This window comes from Lutjanus erythropterus, chromosome 10 (genome assembly GCF_056507025.1).
Source record: "Lutjanus erythropterus isolate fLutEry1 chromosome 10, fLutEry1.hap2, whole genome shotgun sequence".
Taxonomy (NCBI): domain Eukaryota; kingdom Metazoa; phylum Chordata; class Actinopteri; order Lutjaniformes; family Lutjanidae; genus Lutjanus; species Lutjanus erythropterus.
This window is the reverse complement of record NC_139326.1, coordinates 27,132,415-27,150,163: the sequence shown is the minus strand read 5'-3', so window position 1 is coordinate 27,150,163 and position 17,749 is coordinate 27,132,415. Positions and strand designations below refer to the sequence as shown.

At 38.4% G+C, this 17,749-nt stretch overlaps 3 protein-coding genes across 4 annotated transcripts in view; all 3 read right to left on the bottom strand.

Moving 5' to 3' along the window:
- Nucleotides 1-62: 62 nt before the first annotated feature.
- On the bottom strand, nt 63-3,468 carry rilpl2 (Rab interacting lysosomal protein-like 2). Its single transcript, XM_084729582.1, has 4 exons — nt 2,985-3,468; nt 2,747-2,898; nt 752-874; nt 63-295 (listed from the first exon to the last, which is right to left on the bottom strand). Exons 1-4 carry the CDS (start codon nt 3,276-3,278, stop codon nt 274-276), a joined length of 591 nt encoding a protein of 196 aa, XP_084585708.1. The 5' UTR covers nt 3,279-3,468; the 3' UTR covers nt 63-273.
- An 837-nt stretch (nt 3,469-4,305) lies between these two features.
- LOC146320551 (RILP-like protein 1) lies at nt 4,306-12,901 on the bottom strand. 2 transcript variants are annotated; one of them, XM_084728847.1, is made up of 8 exons: nt 12,138-12,888; nt 10,689-10,839; nt 8,562-8,680; nt 8,165-8,440; nt 7,281-7,472; nt 6,106-6,269; nt 5,559-5,657; nt 4,306-5,308 (listed from the first exon to the last, which is right to left on the bottom strand). In XM_084728847.1, exons 1-8 carry the CDS (start codon nt 12,426-12,428, stop codon nt 5,215-5,217), a joined length of 1,386 nt encoding a protein of 461 aa, XP_084584973.1. In that variant the 5' UTR covers nt 12,429-12,888; the 3' UTR covers nt 4,306-5,214. The 2 variants fall into 2 exon arrangements, with proteins under 2 accessions (XP_084584973.1, XP_084584974.1); XM_084728848.1 differs by lacking the exon at nt 4,306-5,308 and having other exon boundaries at nt 5,559-5,679; nt 12,138-12,901.
- A 620-nt stretch (nt 12,902-13,521) lies between these two features.
- The window catches only part of hip1rb (huntingtin interacting protein 1 related b), a 33,371-nt gene continuing 29,143 nt past the window's right edge, over nt 13,522-17,749 (bottom strand). Inside the window, exons 27-32 of the mRNA XM_084728846.1 lie at nt 17,317-17,417; nt 16,756-16,861; nt 16,323-16,446; nt 16,171-16,232; nt 14,811-15,041; nt 13,522-14,721 (exon numbers count right to left, since the gene is read on the bottom strand). Coding sequence (XP_084584972.1) covers nt 14,713-14,721; nt 14,811-15,041; nt 16,171-16,232; nt 16,323-16,446; nt 16,756-16,861; nt 17,317-17,417 — 633 coding nt within the window. The 3' untranslated portion in view covers nt 13,522-14,712. The remainder of the gene's footprint in view (nt 14,722-14,810; nt 15,042-16,170; nt 16,233-16,322; nt 16,447-16,755; nt 16,862-17,316; nt 17,418-17,749) is intronic.

Below are 17,749 nucleotides of genomic sequence, written 5' to 3'. Positions count from 1 at the left end.
TGCATCAGTAGTTAGACAATACTTTCCAGTTTAATTTGGTATCTTCAAACCAAAATACCAAACTTTCAATGTCATATATATTTCTACTACAGCAGCTCTATATAACTATAAACCATTTTAGGTTAACATTTCCAATACAAAATACGGTGCTTGTTAGATTGACAAATATACATAGTAAAAAATAGTCAATATAAAAGTGGTTAACTGATGAGAAAATTGTGCCGACAAATCCTGTTTGTCTTCTACATGGTCAGTTCTTGTGAAAGGTTTTCCTTATTTTCGCCTGAATGAAAACCTATAAAGAGAAAAGATCCAGAGTTAGTTGAGTTTGTTCTTGAACATGGAACATACCAGTAAAACTACCCAGTGTGACAAACCAACGTTGAGTCATTCCAGACTTTAATTACTGACAGCAGCAGTAGTTTGGCAGACACTGTTTGCCAGTTTCGAACTTCTCTCTTTCCCTCATTCAGCACTCACACAAACATCCTCAGCATCAGCATGAATTCATTTGGTCACAAGTATATCATTAAGAGACAGGAGACGGGCTGTGAGAACAATCTCTCAGCTCGCTTACTTCAACATCATGTGCTGGTTGCTGAGAATTTTCCTGAAACCTTGCCATCTGAGGTGGACTGCTAAAAATAGTGAATAGCTACAAATAAATGTCTTCATCGCTTTATGCTACTTCTTTGTTGTCTGCACATTCGCAGTTACTGTATTCAGTGGAGCAATCCAGCCTGTTACTCACAGTTTGCCTATGGTCGTCCTCTCCTCTTTTGCATCATTTATTGTGGTTGGACTGTGCTCTGTCGCTGCTGGTGTGTCCAGATCTACTTCCACCATGGCTGGTTCAGCTTGCGGCAGAATCCCGCTGCAGAGGAAAGCAGTTTTATGGACAGTGAGAATGGTTTTAAGTGAAGTTGTTATGCATCAAAAATCAAGCTGAAGCTATTCATGACATTAAATTGATCTCCCCCACTGCTTCAAAACTAGTTTCATTGTTGTCATCAAAAAGATAAAAGTAGCAGTGGGTTAAGGCTAATTTCAGCAGGTCATATCTGCTTAATAATTGTGCTGCTTCTTCTTCTTCTTCTGGCTACGTGTCACATCCGTGAAGGTCCCATTAATGCTGAAGGTACACGCAGGTTTTGGAGCAACATCCAGACAATGTCTTTTTCAGACGTCCCTGCTTATTTCAGCAAGACAATGCCAAGACACATTCTGAATGTGTTACAGCAGTGTGACTTTGCAGTAAAAGCATTCAGGTACTAGACTGACCTGTCTCCAGTCCAGACCTGTCTCCCATGTGTGGAGCATTATGAAGTACAAAATACAACAACAGAGACCTCCAGGTCTTTGAGCACCTGAAGTTGTTGTTAAAAGAAAAGGTTTTGTATCACAGTGGTAAACAGTCCCCTGTCCCAACTTTTTTGTAATGTGTTGCAAGCATCAAATTCAGAATAAGGGTATAATTACAAAAAAGAATGAAGTTAATCAGTTTGAACATTAAATATCTTTGTACTGTATTCAATTAAATATAGGTCAGAATGTTTTTGCAAATCATTGCATTCTGTTTTTATTTAGATTTTACACAATGTCCCAACTTTTTTTGAATTGTGGTTGTACAATATTATTATACAATTGAATTGTTAATATCTAGGTCAGTTTGGTCAGGTTTGCATTCATAGTACAACCACACAGAATTGCAAAAGCTACATTCCAATGATTATCCATCAGTTTTAGTGATCTATTTCATCTGTCTAAACTAGTTTCCATGCACTCTTAATTGCTATAACAGCTAAATTAATTTTTTTAATTTATAGTTGGCTTAATATGTGGCTGCACTTTTTAAATCATATTGTGAATTCTATTTTTTCAAATAAGGTGAGCTACTCTACAATCTTCCAAATTCCCTCCATGCAATTGCCAAGTACCCTCAGGGGTACAGGTACCCCTGGTTGGGAATCACTGGGGTAGGATAACATTGTATCAGGTCTGTTACGATAATTATGTTATCCACTTATCGTAAGATATATGGACATGACTTCAATCATATTGGCTGAACTCTCAAACTCTGTGAAATATCATGCCGTATTTTATAGCACTGAGCTGAATGAAGAGAAAAAACTATGTTGAGACATATTTTGCTGTCATTTCTAACATCCCTGCATCTGTCTACTTGTTGTCATATTATGTTAATATACTATCATTATATCAGTGGCATAAAATGGTCTTATAGCAATAATATCATTTATCACAATTATTTTGGGGACAATATATTGTCCAACAATTGCAGTTACTGTGACAGGCCAACAGTAGGTTTATGAATGTTAAATGTGTATTTATATTATTATTGTGAGTGTGTCTACAGATGTTTTAAACGCTACAGTCTCTTTCATTCTTCTGGTATTGCTTTATGAGTGTTAAGCAAGAACCGGTGAGTAACAAATGTATTAGCTACACCTAAACGACCAAATGCAGTACCGCACAACTGCCCTACAATAAATCCTGCCTTTGCAAAGCTTTTAATGTTCAGTCTTGTTTACACTGTGTTTAAGAGGTGATGTTTCGCTCTGTGGTCATTTTTGAGACTGTAGTTAGTGCTGGTGCTGTATTGAAGGGGTTTCTAATGCTCTGTCCTCATGACCTCCGCAGATTTCAATAAAATGCACTTGAAGAAATGTCACATGGTGGCAGTTGTATAAATCCTATCTCAGGGTGGACTTTAGGCTCCGTTGCTCACCTCTTGTACAGCTGCAGCTCCTCCTGAGCCACCATGAGCTGAGCCTTCAGCTGGTTCCTCTCCTGCAGGACCTCCTTCAGCTCCTGCATGGTGAAGCGTGGTCTGTTGGGGTCTGTGAGGTCCACCACCAGCTGGTTCGGTCCTGCCGTTTGCTTTGAAGGCACACAGGGAAAACATCTGTAAAAACGTCCACGTACGTCTGCCCAGAAGTTCAACTGTACGTGGCAGACAGACTCACCGTTCCCGGGCCAGAGGAGTTCTCCTTGATGATCCGGTCCAGTTCGCTCTTCAGGTTGTCCCGCTCCATTTTCAGCTCCTCCAGAGACAAGTTGTACTTATTCACCAAAGTCTCGAACATTTCCAAAACTCGGACTATTCTGAACTGTAAATCCGACACTTCATCGCCTGTGCTGCTTATTTTCAACAAATCTCGTCCGATTACATACGAGATATCATACACATCTTCTACCGTCAGCTCAAACGCGTCCTTTTCGAAAGCCAGAGCGGGCGACGACTCTTCACCAAACTCCATGACGGAACCACCCAACTCCTAAAAAACACCGCAATTAAGTCAACTTTTACCCACCAACTAACCCTTACAATACTCCAAAAAACTGCGTATTCTTTCAGTTTGTCTTCGGTTCAACACTTTCTTACTGTAAGAAGGTAACCAACTTCCAGAGTAGCAGCACTTCCCCCATCACTCCTCCACCAATGGCGTGACTCTGTGGACAGCAGAGGAGGGCAAAGTATCCTAGCGACAGGTGAGTACAAAGATCGTCTATAAGTGAAGAGGACTCCCTCCACACTGTCGAGCCAACAAGGTGGGTCTTCGTTTCTCACGGTACAGACAGAAGGTAAGCAGGTCGTATGAGTGAGAGCTCTTAGTTTTTAACTGGTGAGGATCAGGTGAGAGAGCACGTGATTTTATGATTTTAATTTTTGTTTTTCTCTCAATTTTCTGTTCAGTTACTTTCGATGTATAATTGAAATGGCCGGAAAACATTCTTGTAAACACAAAACAATTTTTATAAAATAACGGAAACCAGAGGTTCTTCTTTTCTCAGCCAAGGATCCCTTACAACCCAACCAAACTTGGAACAATTTGATGTAACCTATATATTTTTGGAAAGATATGAGACGAAAAAAATGCACCATATCTCCAAAGACGACTCATGACATACACACACATCAAGATGCATACATATCATTTTAAACAATATACACTGAACTCTATAGTAAAATTCACTAAAATACGAGTAACCGAAAATTATCATTATTAGCGGTAATAGTAGCAGTGTTCAGTAAAGTATGACACATTTTGCAAAACTATAAACACTTTTTTTTAAATTTCATAAATTTAAATTAATGAATCTGAAAGCCTTCCATGGACCCTCTGGTGAAATGCCATGGAGCCCTGGGGTTCCCTGGACCCCTATTAGAGAACCACTGATGTAAGCTACCACACCTAGCATAAACCACTATGCCCATTACCACATCTAGCATACTTGTTCTTGCCATATTAGTATTTGACAGTAACACAATAACAACATTCAAAGCATGAAAAATAAAAATTTATTACTTTTTTCTGAACAAGAATTATTTTAGAGAAGCAATACAGCACATATGGGTTGTTATGGCATGTTTTTTACAGTACTTATTATTGATGGAATAGGTTTCTTCTGGTATTTGTACCAGTATGATTGTACTAGTGTAAACCACAGAGTGTGGTACCAGTCTGTAGTGTTGCAAGTATACAGTAACATCCACTTTTCATCAATCCAGGGGACGTCTAAATGCTGGCACTAAGCACAGTATCTCAAACAGTCTCTTAATGGAAAACAGAGGAACATGATCATTTAGCTTATTCACTGCACTGTGAATCCAGATTTAAAAATAAAAAAAAATAATTTGGCATCAGATACATCTTAACATCACCTAAACATAAATGACACTAGACTAAATAACTTGAAAGTGCTTTGAAAACTCAATTCATACTCTAAGAAATACTCTATACTCTATTACAGGTGCTACTTGCCAAACTGGTAAGCAAATCCTGTACACTGTGTAGCCCAGTGACACCATTTTGATATTTGGATCAAGCAATGTAGTGTGACACTTGCATGCTAAGTTATTTAACATTATAGCAGCATTATAATTAATGAAGCACAGTTTATATAAAGAGATGCACAAAACCCTGAGAGCTCATAATAAGAGTGCCTGGCATGGCCAGTTGTCTCATTTCAATTACTTAAAACTCTTAGTTAGCCCAAGTTTCCTAAAATGCAACCAAAATGTATTAAGTAAAAATAGGCACCAGTAACAGTGATTCCTTCATCACAGTTTCAAGTGTATAAACAACATACAGATTTTGTTTGACATGACCAAGTAACCAATTTGAGAGAAACAAACTGGTGTTGATATGGTGTGGGGAAAAATAAGAGCACAGGAAGAATTTCAACTCGAGGTCATACAGAGGAAACAAGTCTTCTGATTGGCAACAACGTGGGGTCATCTGCGATCAAACCCGCTGCCACCATTGGCATTATGGCAGTGAAGATCCTGTCCAGAGAGGAAAATGAATATGGTGATTCAAAGGAAATTTAGAGTTGGAGAAAAACCACAAATATTATCAGAAGCAATGATGTGATCAGTATATGTTTTGTCACCGTCACAATGAACCACAGTAACACTCACTACTGACACTTCACATGAAATGAAAAAAACACGCTCTTTATTTGTGAGGGGTGCAAAGGTAAACCTTGAAGTATGAAGAAAAGTGTGCAAGGGTCACGTCAAACTGATTACTCACAAGCGTTTAATTCCTGATTCGGGCTGATCAGGTGAACTGGAGCATGGTGGAGGAGATGGAGGGCAATCAATGGAGCTGACGTCATCCTCAAACTCCTCACTGAGGGATATGGAGGAGGTAACTGTTTAAATCCACATGAAACAGCATTTTGAGAATATCTAGCTTCCATATCATGAAATATTTCTGAGTGAAACCCGACTGGCAGGATGAACATAATGTTTGAAGGAATTTAAACGTTGAAAAGTGGGCTGTCATAACATGACATACCATGCTAGCAAGCTCGCTAATGAATCTTAGCTCTTGGTTGATGGGTGGATGTCATGATGTTACTGGTTGAAATCATTGTATGAAATTGGTTCAAGTCTATGTAAGAACATGTCATTTTTTTATTTTCAGGGAAAAAAAGATTAGATTTTGACATAAGAATATAAAAATATAAATTTTAACCCAAAGGATTAAAAATATATTCTTAATTTCATATTTACTTTGCATCAATGTTATGTGCCAATTGAGATGAGCAAATTTTTATCTTGGAAACAAAACTTACCTTTTGTAATATGCCAGCTCTTCCTGTAGCACGAACACTTGGGCCTTGAGCTCATTCCTCTCCTGCAGGACGTCCCGCAGTTCCTGCAGGGTGAAGCGAGGTTTGTCTGAATCCTCCTCCAGGCTGTCTGTCTCCTCCTCTGGCTCCGTATCAGTTGACACTTTCTGCAGTCAAAACACACATTCAGCTTTGCTCCCTGCATGGCATGAACACACACTGGCACTCATAATTACACAGGCAGCTCTGTAATTCTGCATTAGGCAACCGATTAGAGGCACAATCACAATCTTGGCGTCTGTTGTTGAAGGGAAGCTAAATTATTTTGACTACCTAAAACAGAAAAAGTTACCATAGCTCAATACTCAGATGGAGTCCCATCCCACTTTTGGTATCACATTAATAACTGCTTGATACTAACTTCTGATATTGTTATTTCCTTTCATAGATCTTTTTGTTGAGCAGATACACATTTAAAACTTGACTGATTCTGTAAAGAGCATTGGGTCATAATTCTTATGATATATGATATTTTACTTTAATTATGCATAATATCTTGAACTTTAAGTTAAAGATTGTCACATTCTAATTTTAGTTTTTGTAATCTTTCTTAGTCTTCATTGGCCTTAGTTTTTTCCATCAATACTTTTAAGACAAATTATTTTTCTACTCTGTCAATCTCTTTATCTAATTTTTGCCTCTTTTTTTTTAAACTAAAAATGATATAACTATCCCCCTTATAGATGGCTGATATGCTCATATAATATCTATTGGAGGATTATCAGTAGATGTTGCATTTTCAATAGGTGCCCTGTGGAGTTGGTCACTGGTGATGTTGCAGGGCAATGTTTAGGTAAGCAGGTCACTGTCTTGTTTGTTTCTTGTGCATGTTAACCAGTGGTGTGTTGTTATTCATATTAACAGTTGGTGCAAGCCCACCATGAAAGATAGCAATGCAATAATAAAAGAGAAGAGTACTGTAAGCTAAATTGAGCAGATTTAAAAATATTTAAAGGAAAAAAGGAAAGGATAGGAAATATATTTAACCAGTAAGGCCTTATGGATGCCACAGCATGATAGAGTGACAATGCTTTGTGTTTTATGTAAACAGTCTTACAGTGGGTCTCTGCTCTAAACACAGTCAGACTGTGTACAGGGGGGAGTTAAGCAGGTGTTACCAGAAACAGTGCTGCTGTGTCCTCATCACTGTCGCCCTCTTCCTCATTCTTCTCTCCGTTTGATGGCCTTGAAAGAAGGGAAGGACTCTTGTCACGCTCAAAGCAGTTCGCCATGAAGTCAGGGTCCCCTCCACACTCCACCCACACTGAGTCTGGTTTGATGGTGGAATTTGATGGTGCAGCTGACGCACACTGGATTGGTATAACAAAACATCCACTTAGGCACCAGAAAACCGGTAAAACTTGATGAACTACAGTAAAACATCCGCCCATTTCCAGCTGGTATTGAAATGAGTGCTGTTTCTGGACGAGTCAGGATAATAATCAGATCGATCCTGCCTTTGTGTGTCATCATCCTCAGTGAAATCAGATCTCTGTCCTACAGAGCAAAACCTGCACAGGAGTAATTTAAGGTGGTGCCAAATCCACCCAAAACTTCCTTTAAAAAGTTGTTGTGTTAAGGGGAAACTTGTGAAACACAATTTTAAAATTCTTTCTTTCTTTGTATAAAAAATATTCTGTCAGCTTGAATGCAGCGCACATGTCCCACACAGATATTTCTTACTGTATATCATTCATTTTTCACCTGCATTGCTTTATTTTTTGTGCACTTCATTTGAATAATGAATCTTTTGGCAGTTTCATGGTATAGTAGATGTATAATCAGCAATGAGAGCCATGTGTCTTTCAGCCTTTTTGTTTGCTTGCTCTCTAAATTTGACAACAACAAATATTTTCTGCATCTCTATAAATGCTCTGTTATGTACATATGCCAAAACGTTGCATTTTCACCTGCCTAAGATCTGATAGAAATTGCATTTTAATACTAGGTGTAAATGGGTGATAGTTTCAACCTAATTATATTCATGGATCCTTTCTTTTACCGTCGTCTGTGGTGATGTAGGTGATGATTTTCCAGATGTGGTAAGACAGATTTCTTCTATGTGAGTGACTTCCCTCTCCAGTTCCCACACCCGGAGCTCCTTTCTCAGCCTTGTGACCTCCAGCTGCAGAGCCCCCAGCTCCTGCTGCTGTGCCTGCGCTGCAGCTTCCAGCTCTGCCCTCTGCTGGATCAGCGACTTGCCCTGAGACTCCATCACTCCTATCCTGTGACGAAGGTCCTGGTTGATTCTGATCAGCCGATGCTGCTGCATCTGGAGCTGCAGTTCAGGAGATATATTTTATGACTTCACAAAATCTGGTCAAATGGAGTAAATCAAAAACTTGTACAAATAATTTATCACAGCCAGTATATGTGCTGTATATGGCATAGATCCTCACCGCCTCAACATCTTCGTTTTTTAGCGTCAGCTCGTGGTCTTTAGCCCGGATTTCATCCCTCTGCTTATCCACCAAGTCTTTCAGCTGCTTCATCATCTGTCTCTCCTTCTCTGACATTCCTGTGGGCATCATAGAAAGTACTGACATAATGTTCACACATCAGTGCAATCTAACAAGAGGCTGCCATGCCATTCAGCAGAAAAAAACATACCAGGGTGTATTCTCTCGTCTTGTTTTTTTTTAGCATTTATGTGCAAATTACATACATTTATTTGTCTTACAGGTTCAGTATGAAAGACTTAGGGGCGAACTATTAGCAGAATACAGCATGAATTGAATATAATAGTCATAAGTATGTTTTCACTAGCGCATGATCACCTGAAAATAGTTGTTGTGTTTTTATTACCTTGGAATCGGAATACCAGGAATGGAAGAAGTATTCAGATTCAATTCAAGTGAAAGCACCAGTACAATAGTACCAGAATACTGTGGTACAAGTGGAAGTCCTGTAGTATGAGCTAAATGTTCTTAAAGTATAACAAGTTAAAATACTCATAACGCAGAAACATGGCCCCTGTGAGTGTTAAATTGTTATAAGTCATATAATTGGATTTATAATTCTGATGAATTAATGTATGAGTAGCATTTTTACTATTACTATACTGATCGCATTTTCTATATTAAAACTGAATCTGAAAAGTAACTTGTAACTAAAGTTATAAAATGTAGTGGAGTAAAAAGTATGAAGAAGCATAATATGTTAGCACTCAAGTAAACTACAAGCACCTCAATACTGTACTTAAGTACAGGACTTGAGTAAATGTAGTTACTTTCACCACTGATATTTATAGAGGGTGTGGTCTTCTTCCATGGAAGCTGCCATGTTCCTTCAGTTTCTGCAACAAATCAAAGACTGACTCCCAATACAGTCTTTCACGGTTTATCACATCTTGAGTTGAATTTCTTCTATACACTTGGAAGGGGAGGGTGAAGTGAGCAGTACTTAACTGGTTGCAATCTACAACTTCATAACTGGATACCACTAAATCCTAGACACTGGTTCTTGAAGTATTTTCTAAGCAAGTATTTTTTTTATTTATTTCTTACTTAATTTTAAGTTAATTGTCAAACATTTGCAGTTGCTTCCCCCTGGTATTAAAGCATCTATTTTCTGTATTTTTCTGTACAAATAATGTGACAGTAAACAGATTAATCATATTATGCAGTATTCATTCATTTACATGTTTGATATAAAATGTGTGTGTGTGTGTGTGTGTGTGTGTGTGTGTGTACTGTGGCCCTGACAGTAAGTCTAGCTGTAGCCACTATGAAAGTCTCACTCAAGAGTTAGGCCTATATTTATGTCTGCTTCAAAAATAGTCTCCTTTACAAGCTCCTGTCTGCCTCTCTTCACAGCCTGCTTTTTCACACAAACTTGCAAGCGTGCAGCGTATATACTGCACAATCCCACATGACTGCATGGGGAAATATGTGTAATGCACAGCAGATGGTTAATCAGCATAACACAAATCTGCAGTGAGCACACATATGGAACAGATAATAAGATCTGCACTGGAACTCAAGACCAAACACACAAGATACTGTACAGCACAACATGCATGGAAGGACTTCAAACTGCAACGGACAACTGACCATGCCATGTTGTGATTATGCTATGTACTCGTCATAATCTACTATAAACAGCATATAGAGATGAAATGATCCAACTATTTCTCTACTGATATATATTCTGATACCTCAACTCAATGGATCTGCCAAGAGCCCAATCTGATATAAGAGCTCTCTTTTTCCCAAATTTAAAATCTATGTAACTCACTGTTTGAACTCATTGAGATCATTAACTAATAGTGGACACCTGATTCACTTAATAAAGTCAATATTTGCATCCCATATCTAGATAGATGTATGGATCACTGAGTCTCTGTCGCCATATATTTTGAAAATAAATACTTTTTACAGAGATCTGAAAGCTGATTTTTTTCATTAGGTTATTCCACCTAAAAGGCTTAAGAAAAATATTGTCTTCTTGTCCCATAAATCATCTTGAAACCTTCCAAAATTCATCTGTCAAACTCTGGCTGAGAGCCACTGCTGCAGACAACCCACCCTCCTGTTTCTGCACGTCTTCCTCTGTGATGGGGGACTCCTTGAGAGGCATGCTCACTAACAGCCTCTTGTTCTCAGCCTGAAGCTGAGTGATTTGACAGAGCAGGTCCTGGACTTCTCCTCTCCACACATCCTCGACCAGCTCCAACTCCTGAACACAGGAGAGACAGGAAAAAAAAAAAGAGGGAAAACACCAGCAAAGTCAAGTGTCTGTTCAGAGTACTTGTTATTGGTTTGGAAAGGGTCTATATAGCTGCATGGACATGGAGGCATGACAAAGTCAACAACACTTCAGCCTCAAAAATCTATATAATGCCACTTTATTATCATATTGAAGGTGCACTGTAAATGAAAATGTAGGGGTGTAAAGTATACCACTACTGTTCACTAATCATTATAACAGCCCAGTGATGTATGACGTAGTAATGTGTAGGATAGTTTACACTGTTATTACACTGTTACTACAACTACTACATTAATCTAACGTACTATGGTATAGAGCTGCAAGGATCTGTCAAGTAATTGACTGGTTGATCAAAAGAAAATGAGTTTCCAGCTATTTTGATAATCGATTAATCATTTCAGTCACCTTTCGAGCAAAAATGTCAAACATTTACTGGTTCCTGCTTCTTAAATGTAAGGATTAGCTGTTTTTGTTTTTTATTTTTTTAGTTTGGGCTCTGGGAAATTATACTGAGCACAATTTTCTTGACATTTTATTGACTAAACCATTAGTTGAGACAAAAATCATCAGATTAATCTCTAATGAAAATAATTAGTTGTAGGCTTAGTATGGCATAATATAGCTATATAGTAATATCACTATACACTATATCTACCTTATCTATGACTATCACAAATAGTGCTACATGGATTTATTGAGAAATCAGTTAGTGATTGCTAGAAAATTAATCAGTTGTAGTTGATTAATGTCTGATGAAAGATTAAAAACACTTTCGCTAGTTTTATTATTTGATGGTTTTCTGTTCACTGTTGATCAGACAATAAGAACGCTGCTGACATGTCAAAACTTGTATTTTTGTAGATATTAGTGTAGAGTAATATCTTCTACTTTTACTGCAATTTCCTTGCCTTCACACTATGATTATTGTTCTAAACTTGTTTCTTTCTAATCTTTCTATTGATTTTAGGTTGCCAACTTTACATCTTGCCAGGGACTACTGGTATATTTACAGTCATGTTTATTAATTATGAGCAATGTTTCCCATAAAATCAATGAACTAAAAAATAGACTAAAAAAGTTATTTAGCATGAAAGGTTTAACCATGAAGGTCATAACAACACACATGCACACACTGGCAGACTGGTACACAGACAGACACTCCAGGTAAACATACTGGTAGACAGACAGGACACACACACACACACACACACACAGTCAGGTAGGCGCACACACACACACACACACACACACACACACACACACACCTTCTGGTGTTTCCTCTCCTGCTTGAATCTGTCGCTCCTCTCCTGCCGCAGTCTATCCAGCTCCCTCCGCAGCTCCTCGGCCTCCTGCCCAGCGGCTCCGCGGCTCACCAGGGCCTCCAGCAGCTCCAGGACCCGGACTACTTTCGGCACCACACCGACCAGAGACTCGCAGCCGAACCTGTCTATGATCCGCTCAAACTCCTGTCCGAGCACCGCCGCTATGTCGTAGACGTCCATGACGGTCAGGTCGGCCGCGGGTCTGTCCAAAGCTGACATAACGCAGGTTTCCATGTCTGTCCTCTGCTGTGTTTAAAAGTCCAACATTAAACATATCTTACTTTCCTCTCACACTCCGAGTACACTCACATTTACTGTGGAAAAACTAGTTCACATAGTTTATATAAGCCGGTCAAAGCGTGTGTGAACATGGAGGGAACTTGTTTCAGTTTGTTGACAGTCTAAACTCAGTGGCAGCAGAGGTGAGTTAGTTTTGATGCTGCGTTCAATGTCCCCGCGAAAAGTCGTGCATAAATAATTACCACCCTCGCTTGTGTGAAGCCAATGTATAAATAATAATGAAGGTTCATTTGGGTGGCTGTTATCTTATGTTTGACTGAGACAAGCTAAACTGTTGTAGTGGCCATGAAGAGCAGGCAAATATGCAAATAAACATACACGACAGAGATTATTGACTGACAGTTGCTCAGGTTTGCTTAATATTATCACAGGCGGACATATACTAAGACCAGATTACTTTTTAATAATAACAGGTTGCTTTGAAGATCGCTGTATGGTCGTATTCCGCGAAAGCGAAATCAGCAGGGGGTTAACGTCAGGTTTGCAAAAGATTTTCATAATTACAGTCGCTCCTGAAGGCAGCAGCCCTCTCCACGTTGACTCATAGTCGTACTGCGCATGTCATGATACTAATACTTACCTTCTATGTCCTTCAGTGCTTTTAAAATATCCCAACATTACTTGGCACCTGAGGTACAGGCAGTCTAAAATAAGCAGAAAATCAAACGGATTCAAATTTAGACATTTAAAAGCATTTTCAGTGAATTACTATGTATTATTTTAAGTGTCAGACCGACACCATCTACAACCCTATGATTTATTTAGAATTTATACTTTCAACCATATGCAATACTGACTTAACATTCTAATAATTTTGTGCAATAATTCAATTGTACAATAATATTTCAACGGTGTAATACTCACACACTGGCATCAATATTGCAGTTATGCTGTACATTTCAGTTTATACTCTTATTTATAATATCCTTTTTATTTATGTGTGGTTTGTGTGATTATATGTTGTTTTTGATTAAAATAAATAAATTCCTTGAAGGCTCGGAACAAGACAAAGCAACACAAAGGGACATTAAATCAAACATTTATTGTTCATTTGTTTGACATTTACAATTCTTACAAGGAAAAACCACCATATATCTTTACTAAAATATATTAATAGATCTGAGTGTATAAAGACATTTAATACAGAGGAAAGACAGAACATAAAAAGATGTAGTTTAAGACCCTGTAACAAATGCGCCCAGAGGCATAGAGGACTTGGAACACCTTCATAGTTTAACATTAACTAACCCTAAATCTTCATGTTCAGCCTAACAGAAGCATTTGATAATTAAGGACACCTACATCCGATATTTGTGCACAAGCATTAAGTCTATCGATAGGCTTTAAAATAATATTTAAGGTGTTCCTCTAATAAAGGGACATTCAAGAGATTAGTGTAGATATAAATTATACTTGATGCACACTCCTATACAGACTGTATGTCTTTACAGTAATTATTCAATGTATTAGTACAGTACATTTCAAGGCCTCTGAGACAATCGTGTACTGTTGAGAGAGTAAGCCGTTTCGCACATCAGAGGAACACTGTCCATCATGAAGGCAAAGCCAGAGGTATGTAAAACTTTTGCAGTAACATGGACACCAATGATGTGATTCCCCAGTTTCATTTACCACCCACAACATAAATAGGATAGTGTTCACATTAAGAAAAATGTGATGTGCTCTGTGATGAACGTCCAAAATAGTGTGCAAAAAGGTAGTCCAAAGATTCATTAAATCTAACTATTCACATACAAGTACAAGATATGCTGTTGATTTATGATTATCATCAAAGTCTTTATTCTAAAAGCAGCATTAATGCTTGATCATCTACAATTTTTGTGATTCAGAAAAAGGCTCACAAACTAAAAGTATATTATTAACCGTTTTTGTTCTTATTGCCAAAACTAAAATAAAAAGAGTTCTGGTCAGATGGCATGCGCATGTATCTTTAAAAAAAAAGGTAAAGACAGCATATTCCATCAGGCATCAAGGGTCAAAAATCAGGCGTCTGGTCCATTTTGGCAAAGAAAAAAATTAAACTAAAAGAGGAAAAAGAAGAAAGAAATGAGGAAAGGAAAATGGTGAGGTGCAGGATGAGGCAGAGGATTGTCAGAATGCAGCTTAAAGGAACCGCGTGTTCACAAAAAGGCGATCTTTCTCTGGTCAATCCAACCACTCATTAGTGGAGCCTTTTCCTCTTCTGCTCAGGCATTTCTTACTTAAACTGCAACAAACAGAAGAAAAGAAGAAGATAAAGATCAGATTTAGTCAGTTTCAGTTTCAGACACACAGCTGTCTGTCTAAGGGCCTTACCATGGCTTTAGGTGGTATGTTGGGTTTTTGGGCCAGCGCAGGTTTTTTCATGAGAGCAGGCTTGCTGGGTTTTGGTGACATGGTGCCAGGATGAGCCACCAAGGACGTTTCTCCGTTCCCCTCAGAAACCTGCTCCAGAGGAACTCCGGCCAACTCGTAGTGCTTCTTCCTCAGCTCACCCAAACGCAGACGCTCGTTCTCCAAGTGACTTTCCAGTTCCAGCACCTTCACCTGAGATGGAGAGGAATAAACCAATGGTTATGTATGGTCGAAATGGTTTCTGCTACATTAAGCTCCATTTAACATAATTTAGTGACTGAATCAGCTGCATGTCGAGCTTATTTATATGAAATGGGAATGGGTCATTATATATGTTTATAGCCTATGTCCTTTTATTTAATCTTTCACTGTGACACTGCATTTTATTTCTATTTATGTCTGAAGATATGAAATTTAAGTGGTAGCCTGCAGTTTTAGATGATATTGCTGAGCTTTTGGTCACATCTGATGAGAAAGTAATCCTAGTAACATACCCTGCAAAACTGTATCTTTCCCCCTATTCACATGGGACTAATATTATCTGTAGATCTTTAGTAATACGCAATAGCAGGGGTGGTCATCTGTGATCCTAATACCGTGCAAATCTGCCATGTCTGTAATTGAAAAGTAAAAACTCTACAAAAATTTACATCCACAATTACAGCAAATCACCAACCATATTTTGCCAAACAAAGGTCCTGTGATAATATTCCTCCTGTGTGAATCAGCATCTCATGATTAATGGTTGTAATGCTTTTTAAAGATCTGTCTTCTGTTATCAAACAACTGAACAGGTATTAATTTTGACCGTGGCTCATAATATACTGAACAGCAGTTAACAGTTGTGCTGTGAGGTCAGCTATGTTGACATTTAAAATGAGTGATGAAATGAGGGTTGGCTATATCTGTGTATTTATGCTTGTAACATGTGGAAAATGGGCAAAACACCTCTAAACTAGATTATTAAAGTGGCTGCTGAAAAACACTGCTTCTGAAACTATGTTACACAGAGTTTTGACATCATATCTGAAAGATAATGTCAGTAAATTCGAGTAAAATACAGATTCTGCTCATCCTGTGCCAATATGCTGCATGAAACAGTCGTTGGGGGTAATATCTAAATCACCAGGTTCCCTGGTAATATTAGTCCTGTTTAAGTAGCGCTTTTCTGAACCTAATATTAACAAACAGACCACAAAAATATGACATGACCTGTGTTTTAGAGAGTGGCTGGAGAGTATAACTTAACATGTGAATATTTTCAGTATCTGACATAAATTGTTAAGAGTAAAGCTCTCACAGTCCCACGATCATGACTTACCTGTGACTCCATTTCTTCTTTTCTCAACTTGATGAGGGACATCCCAGAGAAGTCCATGGTATCTGCACATGAGTGTTTGTTGTTAGAGTGATGAGCAACAGTCTAATAACTGAGTCTACAATGATCGAGTACACAGATCAAACTGTACTCACCTTTTTCTTCCAGGTGCTCCTGGCCCGTCCTTGTTGAGGCCACCACATTAGCTGCCATTTCATTCACATGGCGAGAAGCCTGCTGGAGAACTGTCAGCCTCTTACTATTGCGATCTGCTTTAACCTGAATGCAGAGGAGAGCGTAAGAAAGTGAGACTAGTGAACACAGCTTTGATAGTAAACCAACAAACCCATTCACACAAACCTGTCACACAGTGAGTGTATTGCAAGAGGTAAAAAAAAAAAGAGAATTACATTAGCAAAACAAATTGTTTGATAATTAAGTGACAACACATGAAACTCCCATGCTGGAAAACTGGACAATATTGTGTGTGATATTCACACTTTGGTAAATAACACAATGCAAGGTAATACATATCTACAGTATCTATTTTTGTATTATTGTATTTTTTCTTGTAAATTAGACTGTTACCTTTGAGGCAGCAACCAACTGTGCTGTGCTCGCAGCGATCTCGTGAGAGCAGACAATCAGCTCCTCGTATTTGCCAGTATGCAGCACCACCTTATCGGCAGACTCCCTGTGAAGAAGCAGGTAAAGAAAAAACACCACTTTAATCCACTTAACTGGAAACGGTACAGTTCGGCTAATGGCTAAATGGCTAATGGCCAAGTCATTTCGGGTGCTACACTTAACATTTTAACATCAATAAATCATTACTAGGTCTGTTTCAAGCTATGAGGACAATTACAAAGCTATCAGCAAGAATAATAGCATCCTCTTCTAGCCTATACCCAGCTACATATTTTGTGCAAGGTTCAGAATTAGCTCAAAAATATGACACATTTCTGGGTATCCTGAATTATTTCTCCAAATGATTCAGGGGGCCCAGGAGAAGTGTCCCCATAAAAAAATGTTCTGGCTGCTGAAATGATCTTTTTGTTGTAATGACAAAAAATTAAATCCAAACTTTCTTTATAATCTTACAAGTACTGACATGGTGCCACATGAAATACATTAATTGAGAAAACTTACACCATCTCTGTGGCTCCCCATCCCACAGCCTTGGCAGCAGAAATGAGTCCCTCAGTCCAGCGAGAGTTTCTGGCATAGAACTCCTTTATGGTGGCTGCACCCTTAACAAGCAAAACAACAGTACTGTTAGTCCTGTTTGTTGTTTGAAGCAGAACAGAAGGGTGTACAAAAAAAAGCAAGATTAATGAGTAAACAAGGTGGCTTGAGGCTTAATGCAGAGTTTTCAAAATTCAGGTATTATGCTGCACACCTACTCTGCTACAGAGGAGGTTTAGGTTAAGAGTTTCAGACTTAATAGACTGTAAAAAGCACCACCTTCTCATGAATTATTTTCCTGTCAATATCCTCTATAAATGATATGGATTCAAAGCTGATGTGATGCTTTATACATGCAGAACTGTTGAGCCGTACATTAGTAATATCACCAAGAAAA

What these genes read in the sequence shown, in the direction of transcription:
- rilpl2 (XM_084729582.1), bottom strand. Translation starts at nt 3,278, where the DNA reads ATGGAGTTTGGTGAAGAGTCGTCGCCCGCTCTGGCTTTCGAAAAGGAC. An exon ending in ACTCCTCTGGCCCGGGAACG is followed by an intron (nt 2,899 to 2,984) that starts GTGAGTCTGTCT and finishes GTGCCTTCAAAG; the next exon opens with CAAACGGCAGGACCGAACCA. An exon ending in GAGCTGCAGCTGTACAAGAG is followed by an intron (nt 875 to 2,746) that starts GTGAGCAACGGA and finishes TTTCCTCTGCAG; the next exon opens with CGGGATTCTGCCGCAAGCTG.
- LOC146320551 (XM_084728847.1), bottom strand. Translation starts at nt 12,428, where the DNA reads ATGGAAACCTGCGTTATGTCAGCTTTGGACAGACCCGCGGCCGACCTG. An exon ending in CTACATCACCACAGACGACG is followed by an intron (nt 7,473 to 8,164) that starts GTAAAAGAAAGG and finishes ATACCAATCCAG; the next exon opens with TGTGCGTCAGCTGCACCATC. An exon ending in GAGCTGGCATATTACAAAAG is followed by an intron (nt 5,658 to 6,105) that starts GTAAGTTTTGTT and finishes CATATCCCTCAG; the next exon opens with TGAGGAGTTTGAGGATGACG.